The 26,340-nt window shown below is 34.7% G+C and overlaps 1 protein-coding gene across 1 annotated transcript; it reads left to right on the forward strand.

Annotated features, from left to right (window-relative positions):
* Positions 1–26,340, forward strand: slc17a9b (solute carrier family 17 member 9b). The gene is made up of 13 exons (NM_001002635.1): positions 1–371; positions 1,902–2,099; positions 7,918–8,057; positions 12,062–12,161; positions 12,251–12,381; positions 16,538–16,634; positions 19,268–19,364; positions 19,939–20,026; positions 20,273–20,307; positions 21,747–21,862; positions 22,587–22,642; positions 25,330–25,359; positions 25,472–26,340. The coding sequence occupies exons 1-13, from the start codon at positions 241–243 to the stop codon at positions 25,648–25,650; spliced, it is 1,398 nt and encodes a 465-aa protein (NP_001002635.1). The 5' UTR covers positions 1–240; the 3' UTR covers positions 25,651–26,340.

Raw genomic sequence — 26,340 nt, forward strand, 5'->3', positions numbered from 1 at the left:
GGAAAAGGCTGATTTTCTCCTCGCTGCAGTTGCGAAAGCCGAAAGCCTGCTCGTGTGTGGCCGTCGCCGGAGCGCTATGGATGCGGCAGAGCAGCTGTGAGGAGATGCTTCCGCCAACAAACTCCGACAGAAACATCTTTTTTTCATTGCTTTGCTTTTTTGCCTGTCACGCTCGCACAGACTGACCCGAGAGGACACACACGCTGAGGGACGCGGGGAAGGATATATATATGTCGTTGAATGGCAGTTCTACAAAAACATGGAAAGAACTCTTGTCCAGATTTGTCCAGTATTAAGGAAAACCCCGCAGATAATATCGGAGCAGCCGGATCACAGAAGAAGTGGACAGAGTCAAGTCAGAACTGGACAAGGTGAGACCACCTCACCAAACTTTCATCCAAATAATGCACATAATTAAGTAGTTTATTATGATTATGAAGTTCTGTAAATATGCTGCATTATATATTAATATTTTTACAAAAATATATGAATCCGCTGTATTCTTGGACATCATTTAATGTTTTAAATTTGTCTTGGTATTATTAATTTCGCTCTTATAACTTTTCAGTTTATCAAACATGTTAGTTATTCTTTTGTAGATGCATAACTAATCACTAAACGCTTTATAAAGTATTTTATTGACCATTATTGAAGTATTATTTATTTTATAAAAAAGCCATAAAATCCACGTCTCCTTTGCTATACATGCATGGTCAATGATGAGACCACCTAGTGCGGTGTCAACATAAAATGACGTGTACAAACGTTATTTCATAACTACATAATGTCTATTAAATGGAAGTAAATTGTCTAGTTTAATGTTTTAACTTAACTTTTGTATAAAAAATAAATAATAGAAACCCAAAATAAAGGTGAAATAATAGTCTATTGTCTTTCAGTGTAACTGATTTTCAGTACACTGTAAAACCCAAAATGTTAAAGTAACAAGCCATTTGAGGTAACCGATTGCATCAAACCATTTAAGTTCAAAAACTAAGCCTAATGAGTACTTTAAACTTAATCCATTTGAGTAAATGAAGCAATTTGAGCACAGTAAAACCCAATAAATGAAGAGAACTCAAACCAACTGAGTACTGTAAAAACCCAATAAGTTAAGGCAATTCAAACCGTTTGAGAAAACCGATTGCTACAAACCATTTGAGTTTAAAAACGAATCTATATTAGTACTGTGAACTTACCTCATTTAAGGTGAAGTAATGAGGTATTTAATTAACTCCATTACCTTCATCACTGAGTTCAAAACTCTTTTCAAATGAGTAAAATTAACTTTCAGTCAAATTTGGAGTTAACTGCACTCATTTCATTTGATAAAGTTGACTGTTGCCTTTTACAGTGTAAAAATGAAAAGTTATACTAATTCTCACATTGCATATTTTTAAACAGGGATTATAACGTGATCAAAAATAAAAGCTTTTTTCTTGCAAACAGGCAAAACTGGTGTAAAGGACAAAGGAAAAATAATAAAAAATAAAATGACAAATAATTTTGAGGCTGCACTGTGATGTATCATTTTCTTTGATTTTGTGGTATATGAAGTATTTGTACACCAAATGACGTGTAGTGTGTCTTTTAATCATGTTTAAAAATTGTAATTTGTAATTTTAACACTAAACAAGACTTTTTTTTTTGTACTGAGAAAAATATTTTCTAAGCCAGATGATTCAAATAAACCTTGTTAAATTTGTAAATAGAATAAAAACATAGTGAATCAGTGCATCTGAAACAAATGAACCTACATCAAACTACCTGCCAGAGCGTAAACTGAATTTGTGTGATTTGGCCTGTGTGATTCCTCCAGTGAATCTTGTTTGGTGTAAAAATTTAATTAAACAATAATTTAAAGGCTACTTGTGTCATATATTGTATCTTCATGTCCACAGGCCAGTAGCGAGGATCTGGACAGTGGTTCTGCTGCTGGGGACATGCCTGCTCTACTGTGCGCGTGTGGCCATGCCTATCTGTGCCGTGAGCATGGCGGAGCGCTTCAGCTGGTCCAAGAGAGAGACGGGCATGGTGCTGGGCAGCTTCTTCTGGGGCTACTGCTTCACTCAGGTCCTTGGAGGCTACGTCAGTGACAGGTTAGAGCCCACTGAATCCACTGTTCCCATTCCTCAACAGGCTTTCCACATGGTTTTAAAAGATGTGAGTTATGTGATGTAAGTATTTTAGATGTTAGAATTAATTTTTCTGTCTTACGGATATCTATTCAATTCACCTTTATTTTGGTAGCCCTTTTACAATGTAGATTGTGTCAAAGCAGCTTCACATAAAACATTTTTTTTGGTGTTTAAGTTCAGTTCAGTGTGGTTTAATAATTAATACTGAGGGTCTAAACCAGGAATCACCAATCCTGGTCCTGGTGGGCCGGTGTCCCTGCAGGGTTTAGCTCCAACTTGCCTTAACACACCTGCCTGGATGTTTCAAGTATACCTCGTAAGACCTTGATTAGCTTGTTCAGGTATGTTTGATTAGGGTTGGAGCTAAAATCTGCAGGGTACCGGCCCTCCAGGAACAAGTTTGGTGACCACTGGTCTAAACACTGAAGAGCAAATCTATCGATGCGTAGCTCTACCGATCCCAAACCATGCAAGCTTGTGGCAACAGCGTAGAAATTGGCGAATTGGTTAAATTTCTTCACAAATTGGCGAAAGTGAAGAAAAAATATCTTGAAAGAAACCAGACTCAGTTAGGCACCACTATTTTAATTTCTCTGCTGGCCAAACGTCTTGTGCAGAGCTGTAGTCTCAGCGGCGGAGGCTGTAAGCTGGGCCTCAGCGAAGGCTCGTCTGTCCCTGGGGCATCACAGGATTCAGTCTCATGCTCTCCACTACTCCATGACCAACGCAGCAGCTGCTCAGGATATGGCCTGTTCCAGGATATGGAAACCTTGGGATCATCTCGTCGCTGGTCTTAAATCGAATCAGTGACTTTGCATAGTCTGAGGGCCTCGGGATGAGAATCCCCAGGTGGAAATGGAGAATATAGAGAATATCTAGCAGGGCTGCTGTTCATAGTGTATATAAACTAGATGCAGAAACCTGTGTGGAAACCCGCTTAGTGATGCACCGAGTGCTTTACTAAACGGATAGGTATTTAATCTAGTTTTGAATTGCGAGAGTGTGTCTGAGCCTCAGACATTATCAGGAAGGCTATTCCAGAGTTTAGGGGCCATAAATGAGACGGCTCAACCTCCTTTACTCGACTTTGCTATTCTAGGTACTACTAGAAGCCCTATATATTGTATATCTATTGGCTAGAGTTCCCCAAAACAGTGACAAAATTAACATTTACAAGATTGATGGATTAAAGGCTTAATAGATCAACGGTTAAAGTCACCTCATACTTTAATTTCTCATCAAATCTTCGAACCAATCAAATTTTCTCTAGTATGTCCCGCCCACTTAAATACTTTTTTTGATAGCTTTTTATTTGATGCGCTTCATTTCAACCACTCTGACTGGAAGAGCTATGGTTAAAAACAAAATGCTATTGGCTGTTTTTAAATAAGGGGAGGAGCTACTAAATTACATCACAGATTTCGTTACCTCTAAATGCTCATTGAAATGCACAAAAGTGACTTAGAATGGTGTTTTTTTATTTTATGGTGTTGTAATTTTTTTTATTACTTCTCCAAATATAATTAGCTGTGTTATATTTACAAATGGGAACAACATGGTGATTTTAAGTCTTACATTTAATTTGTAACTTTCCTAAAACCTGACTCAGTGAAATCTGCAAAAATCTTCAAGCTAATATTGGAATGTCTTTGTGTAATTAAAATTTAGGTTAATTAAAAAATAAAATAACAGTTTGAAATGAGTTAATAGAAGTTCTATAATATGTTAATAGAAGTTCCATAATATTTTGTGGAGTGTTACTGCGTAGCATTTCGAAGAGCACCTTCCAGTTTCAAAGTTAATGTTTGACAGAATGTAAATAATTGTGACTACTGAAACAGGATCAGTGTTCAGTAAATGAAGTACTATCTATTTATTCACAGTAAAAGAACTACTCCCCGTGTAATGTGTAAAGGTGTAAACTTGGAAAGGATGGGTGGGTGCACGTTCATTTATATATTTTTAGACTTTATGCTAATGTGTCAGCAGTTTCCGTTTCATACTGTAGGTGTGTCTGTTTTAAAAATGTCAGTTTCGACTGTGAATACTGCTTTAAATATTTGCTGAACAGGTTGTGTTTGATATGCAAACAGTTATGAGGGAGCTTATACAGTTGAAGTCAGAACCATTAAACCACCTTTGAATTTTTTTTTCTTTAAGTATTTCCCAAATGATGTTTAACAGATCAAGTAAATTTTCACAGTATGTCTGATAATATTTTTTCTTCTGGAGAAAGTCGTCTTTGTTCTAATTTGGCTAGAATAAAAACAATTTTTAATTTTTTAAAAACCATTTTAAGGTCAAAATGATTAGCCCCTTTAAGCTATATATTTTCCATAGTCTACAAAACAAACCATTGTTATACAATAACTTGCCTAATAACCCTAACCTGCCTAGTTCACTTAATTAACCTAGTTAATCGTTTAAATGTGACTTCAAGCTGTATCGAAGTGTCTTGAAAAATATCTAGTCAAATATTATGTACTGTCATCATGGCAAAGATCAAATAAATCCGTTATTAGAAATGAGTTATTACAGCTATAAGGTTTAGAAATGGGTTGAAAATCTTCTCTTCGTTAAAGAGAAATTGGGGGAAAAAAATAAACCGGGGGCTAATAATTCTGACTTTAACTGTACATGCTAAAGCACACCAAGTGTGTTCATTGTGATCATATACCTGATACAGTTTAGTTTTTAGTTTTCTCATTGTTTACATTAAGATGATAGCAAAATAACTGCAGAAATTCATAACATGATGCGCACTTATACTTTTACAGCACATTCTAGGTCTAGTAGCCACCAGAGAGCCACAACCTGCTTAGAAATAGCACCTAAAGTGATGAAGTAGGTGATGCAAATGCATTAGTCTCCTGCTGCAGAGCTAAAAAATGAAACGGCACTATAAGGCTTTGTAAGACAGGGCATTTTAAACTGGGGTCCAGAGACTAGACCTCAAGGGGTCTGTGAAAATGTTTGGAAAAAGCATGAAAGTAAAAAAAAAAAAAAAAAAAAAAAATATATATATATATATATATATATATATATATATATATATATATATATATATATATATCGTAATAGTAAAATTAGTTAATAAATAGCCAGTTTCATTGAAAAAAAGAAAAAATATATAGTTGAAGTCAGAATTATTAGCTTGCCTTTGAATTTTTTTTCCCTTTTTTAAATATTTTCTAAATGATGTTTAACAGAGCAAGGACATTTTCACAGTATGTGTGATAATGTTTTTTCTTCTGGAGAAAGTCTTATTGGTTTTATTTCGGCTAGAATAAAAGCAGTTTTAAATTTTTTAAAAGCCATTTTAGGGTAAAATTATCAGCCCCTTTAAGCTATATATTTTTTCAATAGTCTACAGAACAAACCATATAATTTGGGTTGCACCGACTAGTCATATTTAATGCTCTGCCGTGACACTTTTTGATTGACGTCGACTAGTCGCACTTTGCAGATCTTGTGGTTTGACTTGAGCTACATGACAGCTTTACACACACGTGTCATTAACATTCACTAAATGAAATTATGATTATTGAAATCTGATTATTTATTTTTAATTTATGTTTAGTAGTTTTTAAAATGTTATTTTTAACATGTCAGCGTCAAAGATTCACGTGAACTTTTGAGTAAACTTTAAACCGTAAAACAGATAGCAGTTAGGTCGCTCCATTCAAATACCCTAGAGCAGATGATGGGATGTTGCAAAATATTTGTATCTTGTGTTTTATTGATGACATCACCAGCGACTAGACGACTTGACTTTGATAACATAAAATTCGACTAAAATCTAAAGTCATTCAAGCCCTTATATATACATAGACAGATAAAATAGTGATATTTTATGATTAATCATGACTAATCGCATACAAAAGAGTTTGTATTTACATGATATGTATGTGTGTGCTGAGTATATTTATTATGTATATATAAAAGCACACACATACTTTTGTAAATACAACCAGAGATGGGCAGTATTTATGATGCATGTATTTCAAATACAAAATAGTACATAATACAAAATTTGTTTATAGGGTTTATGAAAATGGCTTAATAGTTTGTATCAAAGTACTTTAGTGTCTTGCATACCTACAATACTTCATTGGCATGCCAATAGTTGATTTGCAGATGCGCTGTGTAGGTATTGACGAGGAAAGATGTATGCCTAAAGATGTCAAAGTGGCACAATACAAGTTAAAAACTCCAGACTCCTGTTACATGGCAGCAGCAGCAGAATATATGTAATGAAATGTTTATGTGCAAAAACTCCAGCTTTTTGAGATATCAAGTTTTATGTTGTGTATTGAAGAGCACAATTGCAAAAAAAAGAAAAGAAAAAAATACATAATTTCTGAAAAATTTGTACAAAACTTATACTAAAATGAAAGAGAAACAAAGGCTTATGAATACCTTCTCATATATATATATATATATATATATATATATATATATATATATATATATATATATATATATATATATATATATATATATATATATATATATATATATATATATATATATATATATATATATATATATAGAGGAGTAGAGGTGAATGAGTTGGCAAAGAAGCTGAATTAAACTTGCTCAGAGAAATGCTGTTGCTGTCAAACATTGTTTACTTCACTAAGGGTGCTTTCACACCTACACTTTTGTTTCGGAACACATCTCGTTTGCCCAGTTAGCGGGGTTCGTTTGGCATATGTGAACAGGGCAATCGCACTCTGTTCCGCACCAAAGTAATCGCTCCGAAATCGCTTGAATGAGGTGGTCTCGGCTCGATTGAAACGAACCCTGGAGCGGTTCACTGCAATCGTTTGCAATCATCCGGAGACTTGCGAAACTTCCCGCCCTACTCATAATTCTCTCTTCATATAGCCGTAAGCCTATTACATATCCATAAAACACTGTGATATAACCGCGCTCGGATCGGATCACTTTCTCACTGCAATCGAACCGCTCCAGGGTTCGTTTCAATCGAGCCGAGACCACCTCACTCAAGCGATCTCGGAGCGATTACTTTGGCCTGTTCACATATGCCAAACGAACCGCGCTAACTAGGCAAACAAGATGCGTTCCGAAACAAAAGTGTAGGTGTGAAAGCACCCAAAGTCAGTGTAATGGTTAAGGGACTGATCCAATGGCCTTATTGATGTAAGGTTAAAGAAATTCCATGCTTCCTAGTAAAAGTATTTTGTAGTATTTTCAAAACACAGTATTTTGTTTTGATACATTTGTGGCTTCTGTGTTTTGTAGTTTATTATGATGTATGTAAAATTGAGGTATTTGGTATTTGATTTTAAAATACATTTCAATGTCCCATCCCTGTATAGAGCATATTTGCATATATATTCAGAATAATCTATAATTTTATGTTAAACAAAATATTTTAAAAATCTAAATAAACATTTTCTATAAATGTATATACATGGGTGTGTGTATAAAAATAGATACACACAGTTATGTTGTAAACAGTACTAGATTAAAATAAATAAACATAAGGCAAATCATAATAAACAAACATAATAAACATAATAAACAAACAAATAAATAAACAAATCAACAGCATAAATGCAGGTAATCAAATAATTATAATAATAATAATTAAAAAAAAGCAAATTTGATTAAAATTTGCATACACATTACAAGACCTGCATTTGCATTCTGGATGATATGGTTCTCAAATACATTCAAATGCAAAACTCCCCAAAAAGTTTAGATTTATACTCATAGATGCTTTGTTTGTCTGGATGTGTGTGTTGTTCAGGGTGGGAGGAGAGAAAGTAATGCTGTTGTCAGCGGCTGCATGGGGAGCAATGACGGCCTTCACACCAATCCTGGCCCATTTCTGCTCGCAGCCCATCTTCTCCATGACCCTCTCCCGCTTCCTCATGGGTCTCCTTCAGGGTAAGCAACCTTACACACACTGCTGATTGTTGATTATTTTTTTTGATAAATATTGAAGCGTGATAATACTTTTAACCTTGAAAAAATGACAAAACAATATTAAATCCCTTCTCTGAGGGATTGCAAACTGCATTCACGCAGTGCTTTTGTTAGAAGAAACTGCTTATTTCGCTTCCAGATTGCTTGCAAATTACTACATGTTCCTTTCTGACCCCCTTTTTACGAGAAGAGGTCATTTGCTGTGGAATAGAGTGTAATTGTGCTGTGGTTTGTAAAGTGAGGAAGTCTAACTAAGTGGTCTAACCAAGTAATTATGCTGTATGTCATTGTATGGCTGTTGTGTTCTCTTAAAGCAGTCTGTAAACAGGCATTGGGCTACTGTAAAATGTGCCATTTTGATAAGGATTATCACTTTACTCTTTTTATCAGCACAGAGGGGGTCAGTTCAGCTTTTTGTCCACACTTTAAGGTAACAAGTAATTAATGGCATCAATTTGTCAGGTATTCAACTACCAGAAAGAGTATATTTACATTATTAATCAGAATGATTAATAGAAATATGTGTGTGAGCTCACTCTACTGGTTAAGCCTGTCACTCAGAGAGGACAGTTGTGCATCTGCTCCTGGGTGGTGTAAATATATTTCCAGACATTCCGTCACCTCGGAATTATAAGGTTCTATCTGCGTTCTAAATGATTTTGAGATAATGAGTTTTAATGTTTTTGCATTCCATAGCATCACTTGGTGTGTAACATTTGTTTTTTAAATAAAAAGTCTTAATGTAAACAACTTATAAAAAAGCATCCCATAATGCAAATAAGTTGTCATTTAATAAGAACTTGTAAATAACTCAATTTTGACAAAAATGTCTGATAGAATCTTAGAATTTTAAGGTGACGATTTATTTTAAATTCATATCTCATTAGTGATTAGCTAATTGGAATGTTTCAAATTGTGATTTAGTTTTAATAAATCGTTTAGCCCTTATTCAAAAACACAATACTATGATGAAATATTACTTACTGGAGTATAGTAAATAACTAGCTAATTACTCTATACACAACTAAAGAAATCAAATGCAATTTACTAGAGCTTCTTAAAAGGTTATTTGCTGCAGACTTTTATAAAGATATTAATTTAGTTTAAAAATATTAATCAAAAATATTATTTATATAAAACAAATGTAATTTATATGAAACAAAATAATAACGCATTCACTAATGAAGGGTTGACTTGCTGAATCTACATTTTTGGTTCAGAAGCAGTACAAATGCAGATCTGAATGTTTGCTGTGATTTTTAGTTTAATACAATTAAATTCTGAATTGTAGTTTGAAGAATATTAGAGAATAAGTTTGCATGGATGTTTGAATTGAGTTTATAATCTTTTAAAGAATAATGCCAGGGAAAGTACTTGAATTTCAGACACATGGATTCAAGGCCTGGTAGTAAGTACTTAAAACCATAAACCAATTTTACTTCAAATTTAATTCAAGCAATTTCAAGGATCTGTGTTTGTTTTTATTTCAACAATTGAAATTAATTGTCAAAAAAAGAATTAAAAAAGTGGGGAAATATTACATTTCCATCTTATACAGTAGAGTGGAGGAACTATGATGTCAATTTGTATGCAAAAACCCGGTAGCGAGTTAGCATTTCAGCAGTTCCGGTTTCCTCGTCCCAAAGTCGATGGGTTTTTTGTATGGGGTTTCAGTAAAATCGCTTAAATAAGGTTCGTGGCTAACACAAACTCAAGATACTTTCACGTTTTGTTCTACGAGATAAAACACATCAGTTACATCACACTCTTGATTTTTTAAAATCGGTTATGCTTGGGACTACAGGCGGTGTCGGAGACATTATACGTCATCAAGCTGAACTGGACTGGAGTACAGCTCGCTTGCGTTGGACATTTGGATTTGTCAGTTATTTAAGTATTTTCATGAATAGTATTTTATTGTGGTGTTTTTCTAATCTGGAATTCATATTGTGTGTAGATGGTGCCTTCATTTGCAAAGGCTGTCGAGACAGACTAATTTGTTGATCATTTATTTTAATAAAACGATATTATAAAGATACCACTTTTCAGTGCAGCCTGCTCTCAATAATGTAAATGTGTAAGAAAAACATACATATTAACTGCCATTTTAATGTGATCAAGTGATTTTTCGTCAGTTTTTTTTCTTCATCTAAACACATTTAACTTCATCATAACTGCAATATTTACACTCCTCCTTAAAATGTATAGCAGATGTGACTGTATGAGCTGCTGTTCGCTGTACTTCATGACATAAAAAGAATATCGAATGTTCTCGATCCATGATGGAACTTGCAGGCATTTGATAGACTTGTTCCTCCTCACGCCTCATTTCTGTCCTCTGTCAAGGTGAGCAGACTGTGTGCACGCGAGCGATACACTTATTTAAATACATCTTATGATAATACTATGTAGGCACATTTATACATACAGTTTCAAAACTTTAAGAACAACCGTAAAGCAAAACAGATGTATTTCCCTTGTCAAATGATCCAAAAGGCACGTAGGTATATGTGTTTTTTGCGTATTTATTTGTTTATAATATATAGAGTGGATTATAATATAATAAACAGAGAGATTAACTCTTGATCATGGACCATATTTCTAAAAATAAGCGTAAAAATTTGTTTGTAGCAGGGTGGTGCTGACGTCGCAGACGAGCGCCTCGAAGGCTCTATAGCCCGTTTATAGTGTAATGTTAGCTTTTCAGTTCTTGCATTTTAGATTTAAGGTCCAAAAGTGCTCAAAGTTGTATTTTTGTGTGAGGATTATCCAGCGGGACAAAACGTGTAAGTGTAATGAACAGTGCAATGAACGGTTTGAACAAAGAGCTTATTATTTGCAATCTTTGAAAAGCCTATGGGAAAATCCTATAGGGATTAAAAAGGTGTTTGACGTCACATCAGATGTGTGCGTATGCTGCAGCACATGCCTGTGTGTGTGTGATCACGTGATATGCGTTTTCAGCGGTATAGTGTGGACGGAGAGCCATTCAGAAATGCTACATGAAATGCTAGTGTGGATGTGGATCATTTTCGTTCTAAAGTGTAATTTTAAAACTAAGAGATATTAGTATAAATGGGGCCTAAAAGTGTATGTTTCATGAGCGGGTTGCTGCTACGATGGGAGTGGGGTGGAGAATCACTATGCCAGCTCAGCATCGTGATGTTTATCAGCCATTGGCAATGGACGATGGCATCATCTATCAACTCAACCCTAGTATAAATCCCAAAGGAGCCTGATTTAAAATGAATGGTGCTTTAAAAAGTCTTTAAATCTGCTGTTCATGAAAGTGCGGGAACCCACATGTAGATCTTTTACTTCTATTTTAGTGTTTATGAAGTGGTAGAAGGCTACAAGAAACAAATAATTGATTATTTACACACAAATAAATACATAATTTAATAAATAACTATTATATGTATCACTTGCCACAAATAAATGTAGTAGACTAGAATAACATTGACCATTTGTTGATTATTAGTAGGGCCAGACAGAATCTGTCAAATCAAAATTTTTGCTATTTTTGTAGAATTTTGTAAAAACAAAAATCTGTGGATTTATGCAGAATGATTTTGGGAGTATCATTACTAAACTTAAAATATGAAAAAACGTTAATTAACTTTAATCTGATGATCAGAACGCAAATACAATTAGATCCACTTATTTGGTAAACAAAGCAAGTCTCTCATATAATAAAACTACTAAAAGACAGAAAATATTACTTACAAACTGTATTGTTAATAAATCATAAACATTTTTATATTTGTCAATAATATTACTGACATTAAGTAAATAAATAGACTGCACCAAAAAGCTGCAGATTTTGTGTGGGCCTAGTTATCAGCCACATTATGAACGCAATAGTAATCCACTGATGGTGCTGCAGTGAATGATAATGTTTGTTTTCACTCTCTTACTCTCCCTCCCTCCCTCCCTCTCTCTCTCTCTCTCTCTGTGTGGCTCAGGTGTTCATTACCCGTCTCTGGCCAGTCTGTGCTCTCAGAAGGTTGTGGAGAGTGAGAGGGGTTTCCTCATGAGCACAGTGGGAAGCGGCTCATACCTGGGGTTAGTGTCTGATACTGAACTCTGTTTACAGCCTCTAGTTCATGCAGATGTGTCTTTGAGTGTGTGTAACTGTGTGTTTGTGTGTGTAGGACTCTGGTGATAGGAGGTGTGGGCTCTCTGATGCTGGATTTGTACGGCTGGGAGAGTGTGTTTTACGTCTCTGGGCTTTTGTCTGTGCTGTGGGCTTATTGCATGTGGAAATATCTGCTGAAAGGAGAGGGTATGTACAGCACACTGAAACACACACACACAAATACAGCAATATAAATGCTAATATCTGCCCGGGTACCTTGCAGCTTGATTTTAGTTTCAGAAATGGATTACAACTGAACACAACTCTTGTAAATCTTAAAAGAAAACTTTTTTTGAAAATTGGCTCATTTTGGTGCAGTAGGTAGTGCTGTCGCCTCACAGCACGAAGGTCGCTGGTATTGAAATACTAGATCCACAGACATTACTTTTGACACAATATTTAAAATATGTGATTAAAATAGCCATTAACTTCTCTTTTTTTATTTATTTATTTTTGGTAGGCCAGTAAAAATTTTGCCAGGGCAAATAAAAATCTAAACAACTGGCCCGATCGAATCAGTAGACAAAATTCTTAGTGTTGAACCCTGCAAGGGTTATTTTGTAGGAAATATCAGCGTACTTTTATAGAAAAAAAAAAAATAAAAATTATATATATATATATATATATATATATATATATATATATATATATATATATATATATATATATATATATATATATAAATTAATCGACTGCATTTAAAAGACTTAAACTTGTAATTTTGGCTATTCGAATGTAAAATTCAAAAAGACAAATACTATTTCAATTCAAAATATAATTTATTATTAGAAAATTTGGTGTAACTTGTAACACAGATTTCTACATGTATACAGCATACCCACAATAAACCATCAAGATCCTGGCTTGACAGACATATTTATTACAGAAATAAAAACACAGGCATGGCGGTACCATTTGAATTTCAAAACAATCAATGCCAATAAAGATATTATTGATTTCCAAGTTGGATTCTAAGTGGACTGCAAAAAAAATGCCAAAATACAAGTATTACAGATATGGAAAATGGAAAATTACAATAATGATAATAAAGTATTGAATACAAACAATTGCACTCATTGCAGGGCTGGACTGAGACAAAAAAAACAGCCCTGGCATTTTGGGCCAGAGCGGCCCATTACATCAATCAAAATGCTCCCTATCTGTGTGTGCCCTTGAAAATGTTTACCAACTCCCATTCTATAAAAGCACAAAAGCCATATATAGGAAATAACGAGAGTTGACAAATTAAAAACTTTTTTATAATTTATACTTTTTTATATTTATTATTATTATAAAATTATAATTCACACTGGAAATGTGTGTGTCTGTGTGTTTTGAGGGAGCCTAATAAATAATAAACATAACAAAAACTGCCTGCTGATGCACACAGTTAATGTTGATTAATAAAACAAAGCTAAATAATAAAAGCAATGTGTCAGAGACCCTAAAAAATTGTTCAACTCAACAATGAAACATCAAACAAAGCTAAAAGATTTTACATTGTCAATCAAATAACCTTAAACAATTGAAAAATGCAACAAATATTTGTTTCTGTCCGAACTACAAAACTAAATGTAAAAAAAAAAAAGTTACTTAAGTTGCACAATAGTTTGATCATGTATACATATCATTATAACCATATTGTATACATATTTTTTTCACTATAAGCCTACATCATGCTGACGATCAAAAACACAATAGCATGATATCTTAGCGATTGTCTTCTGACCGAGTGCATCTTGAAATACAAGACTGACACCCCTCATAGAGCTTGAGAAGCAGACATTCTTTAAAATTTGTAAAATAAAGACTTGCAGGTTAAGGAAACAGCATAGGAGGAAGTTGCCGTGGTGCAGATTAAAAGTTTTTAAAAAAGTATATTTATATGGACAGATAGGTAACTAGATAGAATAGACAGGAATATATTGATTTGTGCCCCGCTGTATGCTGCAGAGTGCAAACACAAATGTCAAAAGCCTGCTCTCCGCTTCTGCTCTTCCGACTATTCTGACAAATACACACCTACGTTACACAGAGCCCAACATGGAAGTTTGTGGTTTGGTCAGCCCAATGTCAATAAAGAAAAAAACCAATGGGCTGCAAATTATGTCGCACAGCCGCTCTGTCTGAAAAAAAACCTCTTACTTTCAGAGCGTGACAGCTCAAAGGATTGTCAATCGCTTGGGCAGAAAAACATGACAGTCTGCTAAGTGTTTTATGGGCCAATCAGATCATAAGAAGATGATCAGCCCGGCCCAAAAAGTACGTCGACTCAGCGGGAAACTGCCCCTGGCCACAACAGGAAAAAAAAACTTTTTTAAGGCGTTAATTATTTCAAATTTATCGAATGCGTTAACGCATTAATTTTGACAGCGCTTATATATATATATATATATATATATATATATATATATATATATATATATATATATATATATATATATATATATATATATATATATATATATATATATATATATATATATATATATATATATATATATATATATGTATATGTATATATATATGTATATGTATATATATATATATATATATATATATATATATATATGTATATATATATATATATATAGTTATATATATATAGTTATATTGTTATATTTAAACCCATACCTACACTGTATAAAAACAACCTATAGAATCTACCCAATAAAATTAATGGAACAATTTCCACTCACTTTCCACTCACTTCTGTAGGGTAGATTCTATCACAAATATTTGGGTAAATAGAATCTAAATGTAACAGTGGTAACATACCAAAAGAAATTAGGTAAGGTCTAACTACTAATTATCATTAGTAATTACTTAAAAATTTGAGAAACATTTACTCTACTTTTAGCAGCAACAGTTCTTTTACTATATTAATACTAATCATAATTAGCCAATAAAAATGTGTTAAATTAATAATTATTTTGTGAAGGGTAAGTTTAGTTAAAAAGTGTCAGGTGCGCACATGACAGTTGAAAGTATCGCACACCAGACGCACACATTCGCATGCTATTTAAAATGAAACTAATCAGATGGCGCTCTGTGATGCGGCAGAAATATGAACAGTGTCACGAGTCGTGGCTGGGCACTGCCGACTTGGGCCGCCTGTGTGTACACCCTGATAGAGACCTATGTTTAGAATTCTGAAATGAATGCTGCTGCATGTGTGACCCTCTTTAAGGTTAGTTGAACTCGCTCATTAGAGACGATCATCAGCAGTTGTTTTGATTTAATGCATTGTTAGAGTACCGGAGCATGCCAGACATGTACAAAATGCAAGCAATTTTAATATCTTGTGGTGACTCATTCTCTAAAATGAAACAATTCGGAAGAACAACAATGGTGTGCTGCAGATTCGCTCTTTCAGCCATGTACAAAACAATATATTTGAATAATCATAGATGCAAATGCTAAACGTAACTTACTCTCATTTGTGGGTGAATGTTTTATCTGTCGATAACGCACGTCTGTCGGTAGCCGTCATCAACGTTAGCAGTCAGCAGCATATGGCATCAACAACAGACACGGGGAAGCACATAAAGGTAAAAGGCTGATATTTGAGTAATGTTATACCTTTTAACAAAACAAACTTACATTTGCATTCATGTATAAAAAATATAAACAAAAACTTACCATTTAGCTTGACAAATAGTGATGCCGCCTCTCCACTGCAGCCATGACATCGAAAAATATGAATTCCACACTTGCCGCCTGGACGTTGACGCATGTGCACTTTCTAGAACCAAAGCTAATATGGATAAGTTTTATTCACTTTTTAAATGTTTCTGTTATTACTGTTAAAAAATAGGTAGCGTAGATAGAATGTACCCAATTATTATGTATTTTACCTAGTAGCTCAAATAATTAATTAAAATCTAACTGCTGTAATGAGTAGCCTTTAACACCCCCCTGTGTAATTATTTTACAGTGTAAAAACTCCAGTAAATCCAGAGAAACTGAGAATAACATAGATCATACAGAATAGACATGTTTACTAACATTATAAATATCCTTCTACCACCATAATTGACCAATCAGAATCAAGTGTTTTAGATATCTGTATAATGCTACGCTAATTTGGTAAAAGTGTTAAAGCCATTTTTTGGTATCTTGGCTGATATATGGGTAAATGTAATAAAAATAATAGATTATCACTGTTAACTAACAAGTGCTTGAGGATCAGTGTCTGTGTTTCTCCAGTCAGATCATGCAGATCAGACGCAGCAGCAGTTCTGTTTTGGCCTCAGCAGGTGTTTAGCTGTTGTTTAAAGGCCATTGTGCTTGTGTTTGACAGGTCCCATCATCACACTGGAGTCTCTGGGCAGTGCCGGGACTCAGTCCAAAATACCCAAGAGGAACTGGCTGCGGCTCTTCAGACAGCCAGCTGTGTGGTGAGATTAGCACCTGAATTGTGTGTGCGTGTGCGTGTGTGAGCGAGAAAATGGATGCTGAACAAAGCGTCTTTACTGATCTCCATAAAAGCCTGATTCACATCCGCTATTTATAGTGTTTCTGACTGCACAGGTGACGTGGATGCTTTAGTTTGAAAATGACATTAGTGTATGAGGAAAAATGTGGATATTGATTCTAAAGGACTGCTGCTGTTACTGCCCAACTGTCCTTGTGCTTGAGAGAGAGAGTGTGTGTTCTGGTGTTTATGATTGTTACTGATTGCTATTGTTCTAGCAATAATGCACTGCAAGTAATGTATTTTTCTGCTTTCCTTAATATAAATCCAAATGATTTTTATTATTAGCTCTGTGGCCAATAAAGGGTTATGGTCTTCGCAAACGTAGCCTAAATGCAAATACTAGAAGTTAAGCAGATAAAAAAAGAACCATACCACTGCCACATGAATTTGAAGACAACACTTTAAATTATAAAAAATAAAATAAAATATGAAACTGAAAGGTCATAAAATGTTAATTTACTCACCCTCAGGATATCCATAATGCAGGTGAATTTTATTTTTGGTAGATGATTTTAAGCTGAAACTGAGGTAAAAAAAAAAAAAAAACACACACATACAGTACAGTCAAAACAAAATGAATAAACCTCAGCAAATAATCCTGAATGTGTTCATGGCACTCTACAAGCTTTGTTGCATTGAAAATCTATTGATTTTTGGACAATGACCTGAAAATGCAAACTCAAATTCTGTCATAATACGACTGTTTTATATCTAGCACGTTTTCAGTTGTGTAGCAAGCAAAACTTGTCAGTGTGCGATATTTCATGCATGCAAGGACTGCTCGTCTCACTCTCATGTGCTCTGTCCTAAAGCAACTACCATATGCTTAGTGGTTGGCTGGAGGTGTGCAGGAATTACACCTATTACTAAGCCATACTTGCATGCTATTTCAGACCTAATATTCAGAGTAGCGGCAAAGAGCATAGAATCACCAAGAGACGACACTCTAGTGTGATTTGGGGAAACGGCCATTTTGGAATGAAAATTCCAATAGAACAACAGCATATTATAAATCTGTAAAATAAACTATTAAAAGTGCTGATGATTGTGATGGTAAGTGTTGTATTGTCATCTTTCAGGTTGTATCTCAGCTTTAATGCGCTTTTAAAATAAATAAATAAAAAACAAAGCAGCTACTTGCCATCACAACAGCGATAAGATCCAATGGACAGCCGACCGCTTTCACTCCAAAATGGCGGAATCCGGGGCTGTTGCTGGGCACTGCTGTTGCAATTGAACATTCTATTGAGTGTTGCCTCTTGGTGATTCTAAGCTCCTTGGTAGTGGTAAACAATAGGGAGCACATCACAGGTTGTCATTCTTTAAACATGAATCAATGTGAATGCATTCATATTGTATAACAACTTCATGTCAGTAAAGCAGGCTAGGCGGAATAGCGCTATTGTGTTTTGTTTGTTAAGTTTAATATAAATCTACATTATAGATGCTGTAAAAAGGTCCCTTATGAAACTAATAATAGTCACATCAACCGTTCACCTTAGGATTTTAGTGGCTTAACAACTCGTCTGTGCATTTAACCCATTCATAAAACAACAACATCTGTTTTAGCTTTGAGTGACTAAAATAGTTTTAAAACATAACATTACCTGTCTAAAAGAAGTACTTCAGCCATGGTGTCATCCATCCTCCAGCGTGCAAAAGTAACTCCAATATTGATTCAGCATTTGTTTTTACCACTCTCATCTCTCTTGTGTGCTCATGTCATGAACACAGTGTGCGTACACGCGCTAATGGCGGATTTGCATGAACAGATGTGCAGATGTACAAATCTACATTTGCTGAGAGACATTTTGGGTTACTTATCAGAATTATGGGAACTGTATAATATAATTGTAGAATATAAAATTAATATAAACACATTTAGATCATTTATTTTAATCAGTACTATTGGAATGTGAAGAGACTTTTAACCAGCAGAACAAAAAATGTTTCTGTAGACAATCACCTCCTGCACCTTTAATACGGCAGTAATGTGCTAAAGTCCCTTTTCACATTTCCGGGATTCTCAGCAGCAGAAGTTGTCATAGGTGGGTAAACTTAGAGCGCAGTGAATGGGAGATTACAAATCTTTTTTTTTTACAATCCTAATTGCTGTAGTAATAAACGAAAAACACCACAATGGTGTTATCAAGACTTTCAGAAAATGGGGAAAGTAGTGTGAGTCTGATGACGGCAGTCAGAGGAGAGAATAATGTCAAATTTACTGCAATTAATTTGATGCAAAGATGCTATGAAACATTCATAAATGCATATAAATGTTGAAATTTTTTTAAAAAGCAAAATATTAAAAACTTTCAAGATTTTATGATGACCGTTAAACGCGTCGTAACAGTTTTGTGAAAAGGTTCCATTAGCTGTTGGCCATGATCAAATGATTCCATGTCATAATTCCAATTCCTTCCTCCATTTTTGGGGGTAAATATTATTTTCTTTGTCTTTAGGAAAAGTAACTAGGTGTACCTTCAATGTCTTTTTTGGCTTGTTGGTGTCTTCATTTTAAACAAGTCTTAAACACTCCTGTCTGTTTTTCAGCGCCGTCATTATTACACACTTGTGCACTGCTAGCACCTTCTTCACACTTCTGTCATGGCTGCCAACGTTTTTCAAGGACACCTTCCCTGATGCCAAGGTAAACTGAACAGCGCTCTTTCAGACAGCACGAGAACATGATCTGTGTCAAAGCAGAAGAATATCAGTGTGCATACTGCGATTTCTCTCCGTCTGTGTGAGGAAAACAACCTGTAATTGATTTCTGAGACTGCGCTAGTCATGTTAGCATGTTCCGGTTAAACTTCAGCAACAGGCTTTATATTTTAACGGGGTAGTTCATGCAAAAATGTAAACTTTGGCATTATTTATTCACCATTCGCTTTATCCAAACTTGATTGAGTTTCTTTCGTCTGTTGAACACAAAAGAAGAGATTTTGAAGAATGTTGGAAATCCATTTTATCCAAAGCCATTGACTTCTATGGTGTTTTCCCCTGCTATTATGGATGTCAATGGCTACCGCTTTCTTCAAAATCGCTTCTTTTTTTTATGCAACAGAAGAAACTCAAAAACCGGTTTTAAACAAATGAATGGTGAGTAAATAAAGGTTTTTGGATGATTAATTTCTCAAAACTGTATTTTCAAACGTACATGTTGTTCATTGTGCGCATCTGTGTTTGCGTGTGTGTGTGTGTCTGCATGTGTGTTTCCTCAGGGTTGGGTGTTTAATGTGATCCCATGGTTTGTGGCCATTCCCTCTTCCCTGTTTAGTGGCTGCCTTTCAGACCATCTAATCAGTCAGGGTACGAAAACACTCATACACGAAAGCGTTTGTTCCTCATCTCCATGTCTATTTGCTGGACAATAGAGAGGTATTGCCTGTTCCTCAGTGTTGTGACTCTGCTCTTTCCCACCGCTGTTATGAGTCTGTTTGAGTTTTATGGTGTTGTAAATGTCAAGTCTACACCACTATAATTGTCTTATAAAAATGGTCAAATGTTCCTCAGCTGGCACGCTAATGCTCTTGCTTCATTCTTTGTCTCTTAAAGGTTTTGATACTGCGTCAGTGAGAAAACTCATGCAGGTCAGTTTGAGCTACACACTTTGCCTCATCATTACTGTATTAATTAAATCAAAGAGAGTGTAAAACACTACTGATCTAAAATATTAAAGAGCCAGGCTGATATGCATGCAAGGTCAAAAAACACTTTCGTTGTCTTACAATATGCATTTATTTTTACTTAATTATCCCAACGACTCTCATATGATCCGTTTAGCACATTTTTATGAACTGTGTACTGTAAAGTTCCTGTCAAGTTCTGACAAAGTCCCACACATCAATAGTCTCTTCCGATCCTTCCTTTAACAAACGGCCGACGAATCCCCCATTGTAAGCATGTAGATTGCTGAAGCACTCTTCAGAAAAATGACGGTAACACAGCACAAGGGTGGGGCTATAATGCTGATGTTTTTTTTTGTTTTTTTTCAAAAATAAACTTCAACCACTGACTCTTCACAGCCTCATCTTTGAGTAGTTAAAATTACACTAAATTTCCCTCACACTTCAGAGCACGTCTTCATGACATTATTTAGCCGGGATCTGCTACAGTGTTTGTCTTCCTCTTTTTCTTTCTACTGTGTTTGTGGGTGAAGCCAAGGGATTCAATTTTCCTGGGTCTGCATGTGCAACAAATGGGCGGGGCTTAAGTTCTTTATTGACGTCACTCGAGCTAAAGACTCAATACAGCGGCAATTCATTCAAACCACTCCGAGTCGACTCTTTTATACATGAATCAATATTTAAACATCAGCTGGATATTTTACTTCACTTGGAGCTGTGTTACACATGGCATGGAAGGTCATTTTTAAAAACAAATAGTAGGGGCTCTAATACTAATTCAAATAAAATGTTAATAAAATATAATAATAAAATAAAATGTTGATTTGGTATATAATCTATTTAATTCACATTTTAAATGTTTTTTTAATGTGAAGTAAGTTTGAACGTTCAAAAGAATAGCATTTAAAGGAAATAGAAATCTTTTGTATCATTGTTGTCTTTATTTGACACTTTTAATCAATTTAATACTTGAAAGTATAAATGATCCATACAAAATGCTAATCACGAGGGATGCATATGGACAATTTTGGCGATATCCTGATATTTCATCATATATGGAAGCGGTAACCGATATAAGGGCTGATAAATATATACCTTGATATAGCTGGTTGCAAAAGGCAAACAAATACAGTAAAGACACAAACTGTTGTAAATTGTTTGTCGGATGTGTGCACATCACTTGAAAGACAACAATCAAATCTCATTTACCAGCAGAAATAATCAAGATTTAATGAATGTAAATAAAAATGTTTGATTTTATTTTTGTTATTGGGATGACAACGATAACTTCGGCCAACACTGATATGACAGTTATCAGTATGTCGTGCATCCCTACTACTGACTGTAAATGGTTTAACAGTATATATATTGTATAATAATGCATTAATCTGCGTGTATTCCAGTTCTTTTCCATGGGCGTCTCCAGTGTGTTTACTCTGTTTCTGTGTGGCACCACCACCTTTCCTGCAGCTGTGGCTTTCGTGTCCGCTACTATGGGCCTTACCACATTCAGCCACAGGTAAAACCACTGACTGCTTACGTGTGGATTAAACATACAAACATGAGAACACAAGGAAATGCTGGCCGATTAATCCAAATGTAATTACAAATGCTTTTGAGCAAAGCTGTGATCATGCACATTTTGTCAGGGAAAGAAGGTTGTATGATCAGCAGTAAATTCCTACAAAGGCTAGAGGGCGATCTTGTGTGGAAACTCCAAATACCCTGAAAAAAAAAAAAAAAAGAAATACCCATAGATTTGCGTTATAAACGAGGATTACTACTACATTGATTAAGCATAATCAAACGACTACAATCACATTTCACAAAAAGGATTTATCTCCAGCACTACACTGAAGTTATGAAGTGAGTTTGGAGTATAAACATTATTGAATGTGGTATTTTCAAATGCAGCATTTACTACATAGATCCATAGTTCATAGTTCAGTGACACCGCTGTCATTATCACAGAATAATCTCGATGTCATTATCAAACAAATGATTTAGATTTTGAATATTTTTGCCTATTTTGTCAGTAAACTACTGTTCATAAATGCTGCTTCATCTGAACGCACCTGCTGGAGGTTTACTAGAACAACTTTTACTGAAGAAAATGTGCATGAAAATCTCCTTCGATTGATCGCCCAGATCATGGTTTTAGTTCTCAGGCAATGGAAGCACCGATCTTCAACAAATGCATAATGTCAATGTCCAAATGTAATTGTCTTTCTCTGTCTCTCAAGTGGGGTTTCGGTGAATGTTCAAGATCTTGCTCCCTCCTGTGCCGGTGCTTTGTTTGGTATGTACTGTTCACATAAAGGGATAAATCTGTATGTGTGTATTGCTCAACATTTCTCTTCATTTTCCATCAATACGGCCCTAGATAAGGGAGAGCAAAATCCCACCTTCGGATTGAAAGCAACTAATAAAACACTACGTTTTTAACAAATGGCTAGCAGAATGGGGTCAGTGCTCAAAAAATGGACTTTTTGAAATCCAGCCTGAAATGGGAACAAAATCCAATTCTTTTATTTTTATTTATTTATTTATTTATTTATTTATTTTTTTTATCAAAACATGATGAGATTATGGCGTATCGGACACATAAGACTCACACATGAACATTTACTCAAGGGAGAAGAACCCCCAAAATGTCAATATTGCAACAGGTAAACATATTCTTGTGGATTGCCCCGTTTTTAATGTTATCAGATGACAATTTTTGTCTAGGGAGACTTTAAATGAAATGTTTTTTTAAATATTGAAATGAAATATGGCGTAAAATATATGCTGGATAAGTTGGCGGTTCATTCCGCTGTGTTGACCCCAGATTAATAAAGAGACTAAGGCGAAAAGAAAATGAAAGAATGAAACAAAATGTTTTTGAATGTGAATTCTTGTAAAATTAAAATTTTATTCATTTTTAGATTTTTGTCTTATATTTGATCATTATTAATGTATTTTACCTTGTGTATTTATTGCTTTTGGTGACCTTTAATTGTTAGAATATTTTTATAACGATAGAGAAGTGTTATTTATAAAATGTGGTAAACTTGATCTTTTTTTACCATGGCATAAAGAGAATTTTAAGTTTATAGCTTCTATGGCTCTCTCTCCTCTGACTATAGAAGAATTTTACTTTAAACCATGTTTCTTGTTGAGAAATAGAAAGCAAGGCATTTTTAGGGTAAAAACAACATACAGGCGAAACAAAAATGAATACAGTGGCTCCCGACGATGCATTGAGGTCTGTGCAAGAAACAATAATTTGCACCCAAACATACTTTGTCACATTGTCACATGCTCCAGACTGTTGTGAGCACGATCAGGACAGTTTGTTGAGGTAATAATGTTGTAAAAATTATATTTTTTGCTAATACCAGTGATTTTGCTTCAGACAACCTTCATTTATCATCTGGAGATATAGATCTTATTTGTTTTCTGCATTTTATTATTCAACAAGGACCACAATTGTCGTGATTTATCCATCATCTAAAAATCTTTTGCTCTACTGAACAAAAAGATCTCTAAGCTGGGTTCATACAAAAAGGAAAATGAAATATTTGCAGGTATATTGTAAATGAAGTATATGCGGGGCATGTTTGCGGTGAATCTGGATTTTGCCTCAGTTCAAATAATTGTACTTCAACTAAATTTTAGCTTGATGTAAAAAAAAAAAAAAAAAAAAAACATACTAAAGTAGCGCGATTATGAACCCAGCATATGATAGTCTGATGGTGAGGCTCATTTTGTTTGTCTCCTTTAAATCATAATACGTAGGGCTGCTCGATTTTGGTAAGAATCATAATCATGATTATTTTGGTCATAATTGTAATAACGATTATTCAAAAACGATTATCAGTTGAAGTCAAAATTATTAGCCCTCCAGAGAATTTGTTTTTAAATAAATATTTCCAAAATGTTTAACAGAGCAAGGAATTTTAACAGTATTTCCTTTAATATTTTTTCTTCTTTAATAATAATTAAAAAAATAATTTTTTTCTTTTATTTCGGCTAGAATAAAAGCAGGTTTAAATATTTTGAAACCCATTCTAAGGTCAATTTTATTAGCCCCCTTAAGCAATATATTTTTTTAATAACAGAAACTACTGTTATACAGTGAACTGCCCAATTACCCTAATTAAGCCTTTGAATTGCACTTTGAATCTGAATGCTGGTAGTTTGAAAAATATCTAGTTAAATATTATGTACTGTCATTATAGCAAAGATGAAATAAATCTGTAATTAGAAAGGCGTTATTAAAACTAATATGTTTACAAATAAGTTGAAAAAAAAATCTTCTTTCCATTAAACAGAAATTGGGGAGGAAAAGGGTTGCTAATATTCAGGAGGGGTAATAATTCTGACTTCAACTGCATACATAATAATTTTTCACCCTGCAAAGGAAAGTAAAATAAATACAATAAAATAAAAATATGAAACAAACCGTGCTTTAAGCATCTTCACTGTAAGAAAAAAAAAAAACACTTTAATGTTCCTTCAGTCAAGAGCAGTGAGGGATTTTCTCCTTTTGATGTTTGATTAGTGATAAAAACTGGCGGCAGCAGGAATATTGCGCTGTCACTTTAATGGTTTCTCTTTCACATGTCTTTTGATTCTCAACTTGTTTGTTTATTACACAAATGAGGGTTACTATGAATAATCAATAAACACCGCGTTTTGACACTTAATTGACCCTTAAAGCGCCCACGTTAAGATGACATTAGATGTGTGTGTGCTCTGCTTGTCTCAGTGTGTGAGTGAGACCGAATGCTGATCGCATGCTTTTGACTGTGTGCACGCCACACACACACATAAGCATGCAGTCTTTCACGCTTTTAAGAGAAACAAATGTGTACAACTGAAAAGGGGGCGGTATGCTGTATATGATGCAAATGTCATTTATCTCGATTAATGGTTTTTCACAATCATTAGAAGTCAAAATCGGCCCTAATATTATGTCTTTTTTTTTTCTTTTTCTTTTAGGGGTGATGAATACCTGTGGAGCGTTTACAGGTAAGAACAGTTTCAATACATTTATTTATTACCCTTTTTAAGGATTAACAGAAATGATCCTTTTACAGTGTGTTTATTAGTATTTAGCAATGCTCTGTGTGTTGTCATTTAGGGGTCATCATGGTGTATTTCTCGGGGTACCTAATCGAGACCACAGGTTCCTGGGCGTCAGTGTTCGGCCTCATTACAGTGGTCAACTTGCTGGGTTTAACAACATTTCTGAGCTTTGCAGAAGCTCGCAGAGTGGATATAGATCTTGCCAAAGGTCGATACCACAACATCCACATATGACAGCACACAGTCACCATCGGGATCTTGGGAGAAATGAGCAGCTCTGACAGAAACCAATCTGAAGAGACTCTGGTTTCTTGATCACCCTTTGACTTGTCATTGGCTGAAAAGAGTCCAGGAAAAGCAGTAGGAGATGCTTCATATAGCTGTTAGAAGTCATCATGAAGAATGTTACTGAATAATTTAAAGGAACAGTTCACCCAAATATGAAAATTCTGCTTCCTCCACTGGTTTCCGTTTTCTCTGTTGAACACAAAGGAAAATACACAAATTATTGGAAAAAAAAAAGACTTTTTGTTTATACTATGGATGCCAATGACTGCTTTTTTCCAACATTCAGCATCATCTTCACGTGTTCAACAGAAGAAAGTAGTTCATAAAGGCTTATAACCATTTGAGTGAGGAAATAAGAAGGACATTTTCATTTTTGGCTAAACTATGCCTTTAAGGTCCTTGCTTTTCATTCCGTTCTGTTTTAAAAACAGTTGCTTTAATATCCTCATTACTGTGACCAAAGCAGTTGAGAATCCTGCAACCCAATGTACCGTCCATTTAATCCTGCAGAGTTCCAGAGTCTGGGTAATGACTATGTTAAGTTATTCATTTCTACATTATGGCCAATGCATGACATAAATACCTCGTCTCAGACCTCTCAGAGTTTGTTACTGCAGTTAAAGAGCGTTACTGTCA

Source organism: Danio rerio, chromosome 23 (genome assembly GCF_049306965.1).
Source record: "Danio rerio strain Tuebingen ecotype United States chromosome 23, GRCz12tu, whole genome shotgun sequence".
Taxonomy (NCBI): domain Eukaryota; kingdom Metazoa; phylum Chordata; class Actinopteri; order Cypriniformes; family Danionidae; genus Danio; species Danio rerio.

Excerpts from the sequence above, each read along its gene's own strand:
- slc17a9b (NM_001002635.1), top strand. The coding sequence starts at position 241 with ATGGCAGTTCTACAAAAACATGGAAAGAACTCTTGTCCAGATTTGTCC. Across the intron at positions 8,058-12,061 it reads CCTCATGGGTCTCCTTCAGG|GTGTTCATTACCCGTCTCTG; the intron begins GTAAGCAACCTT and ends TGTGTGGCTCAG. Across the intron at positions 22,643-25,329 it reads CTGTGCCGGTGCTTTGTTTG|GGGTGATGAATACCTGTGGA; the intron begins GTATGTACTGTT and ends TTTTTCTTTTAG.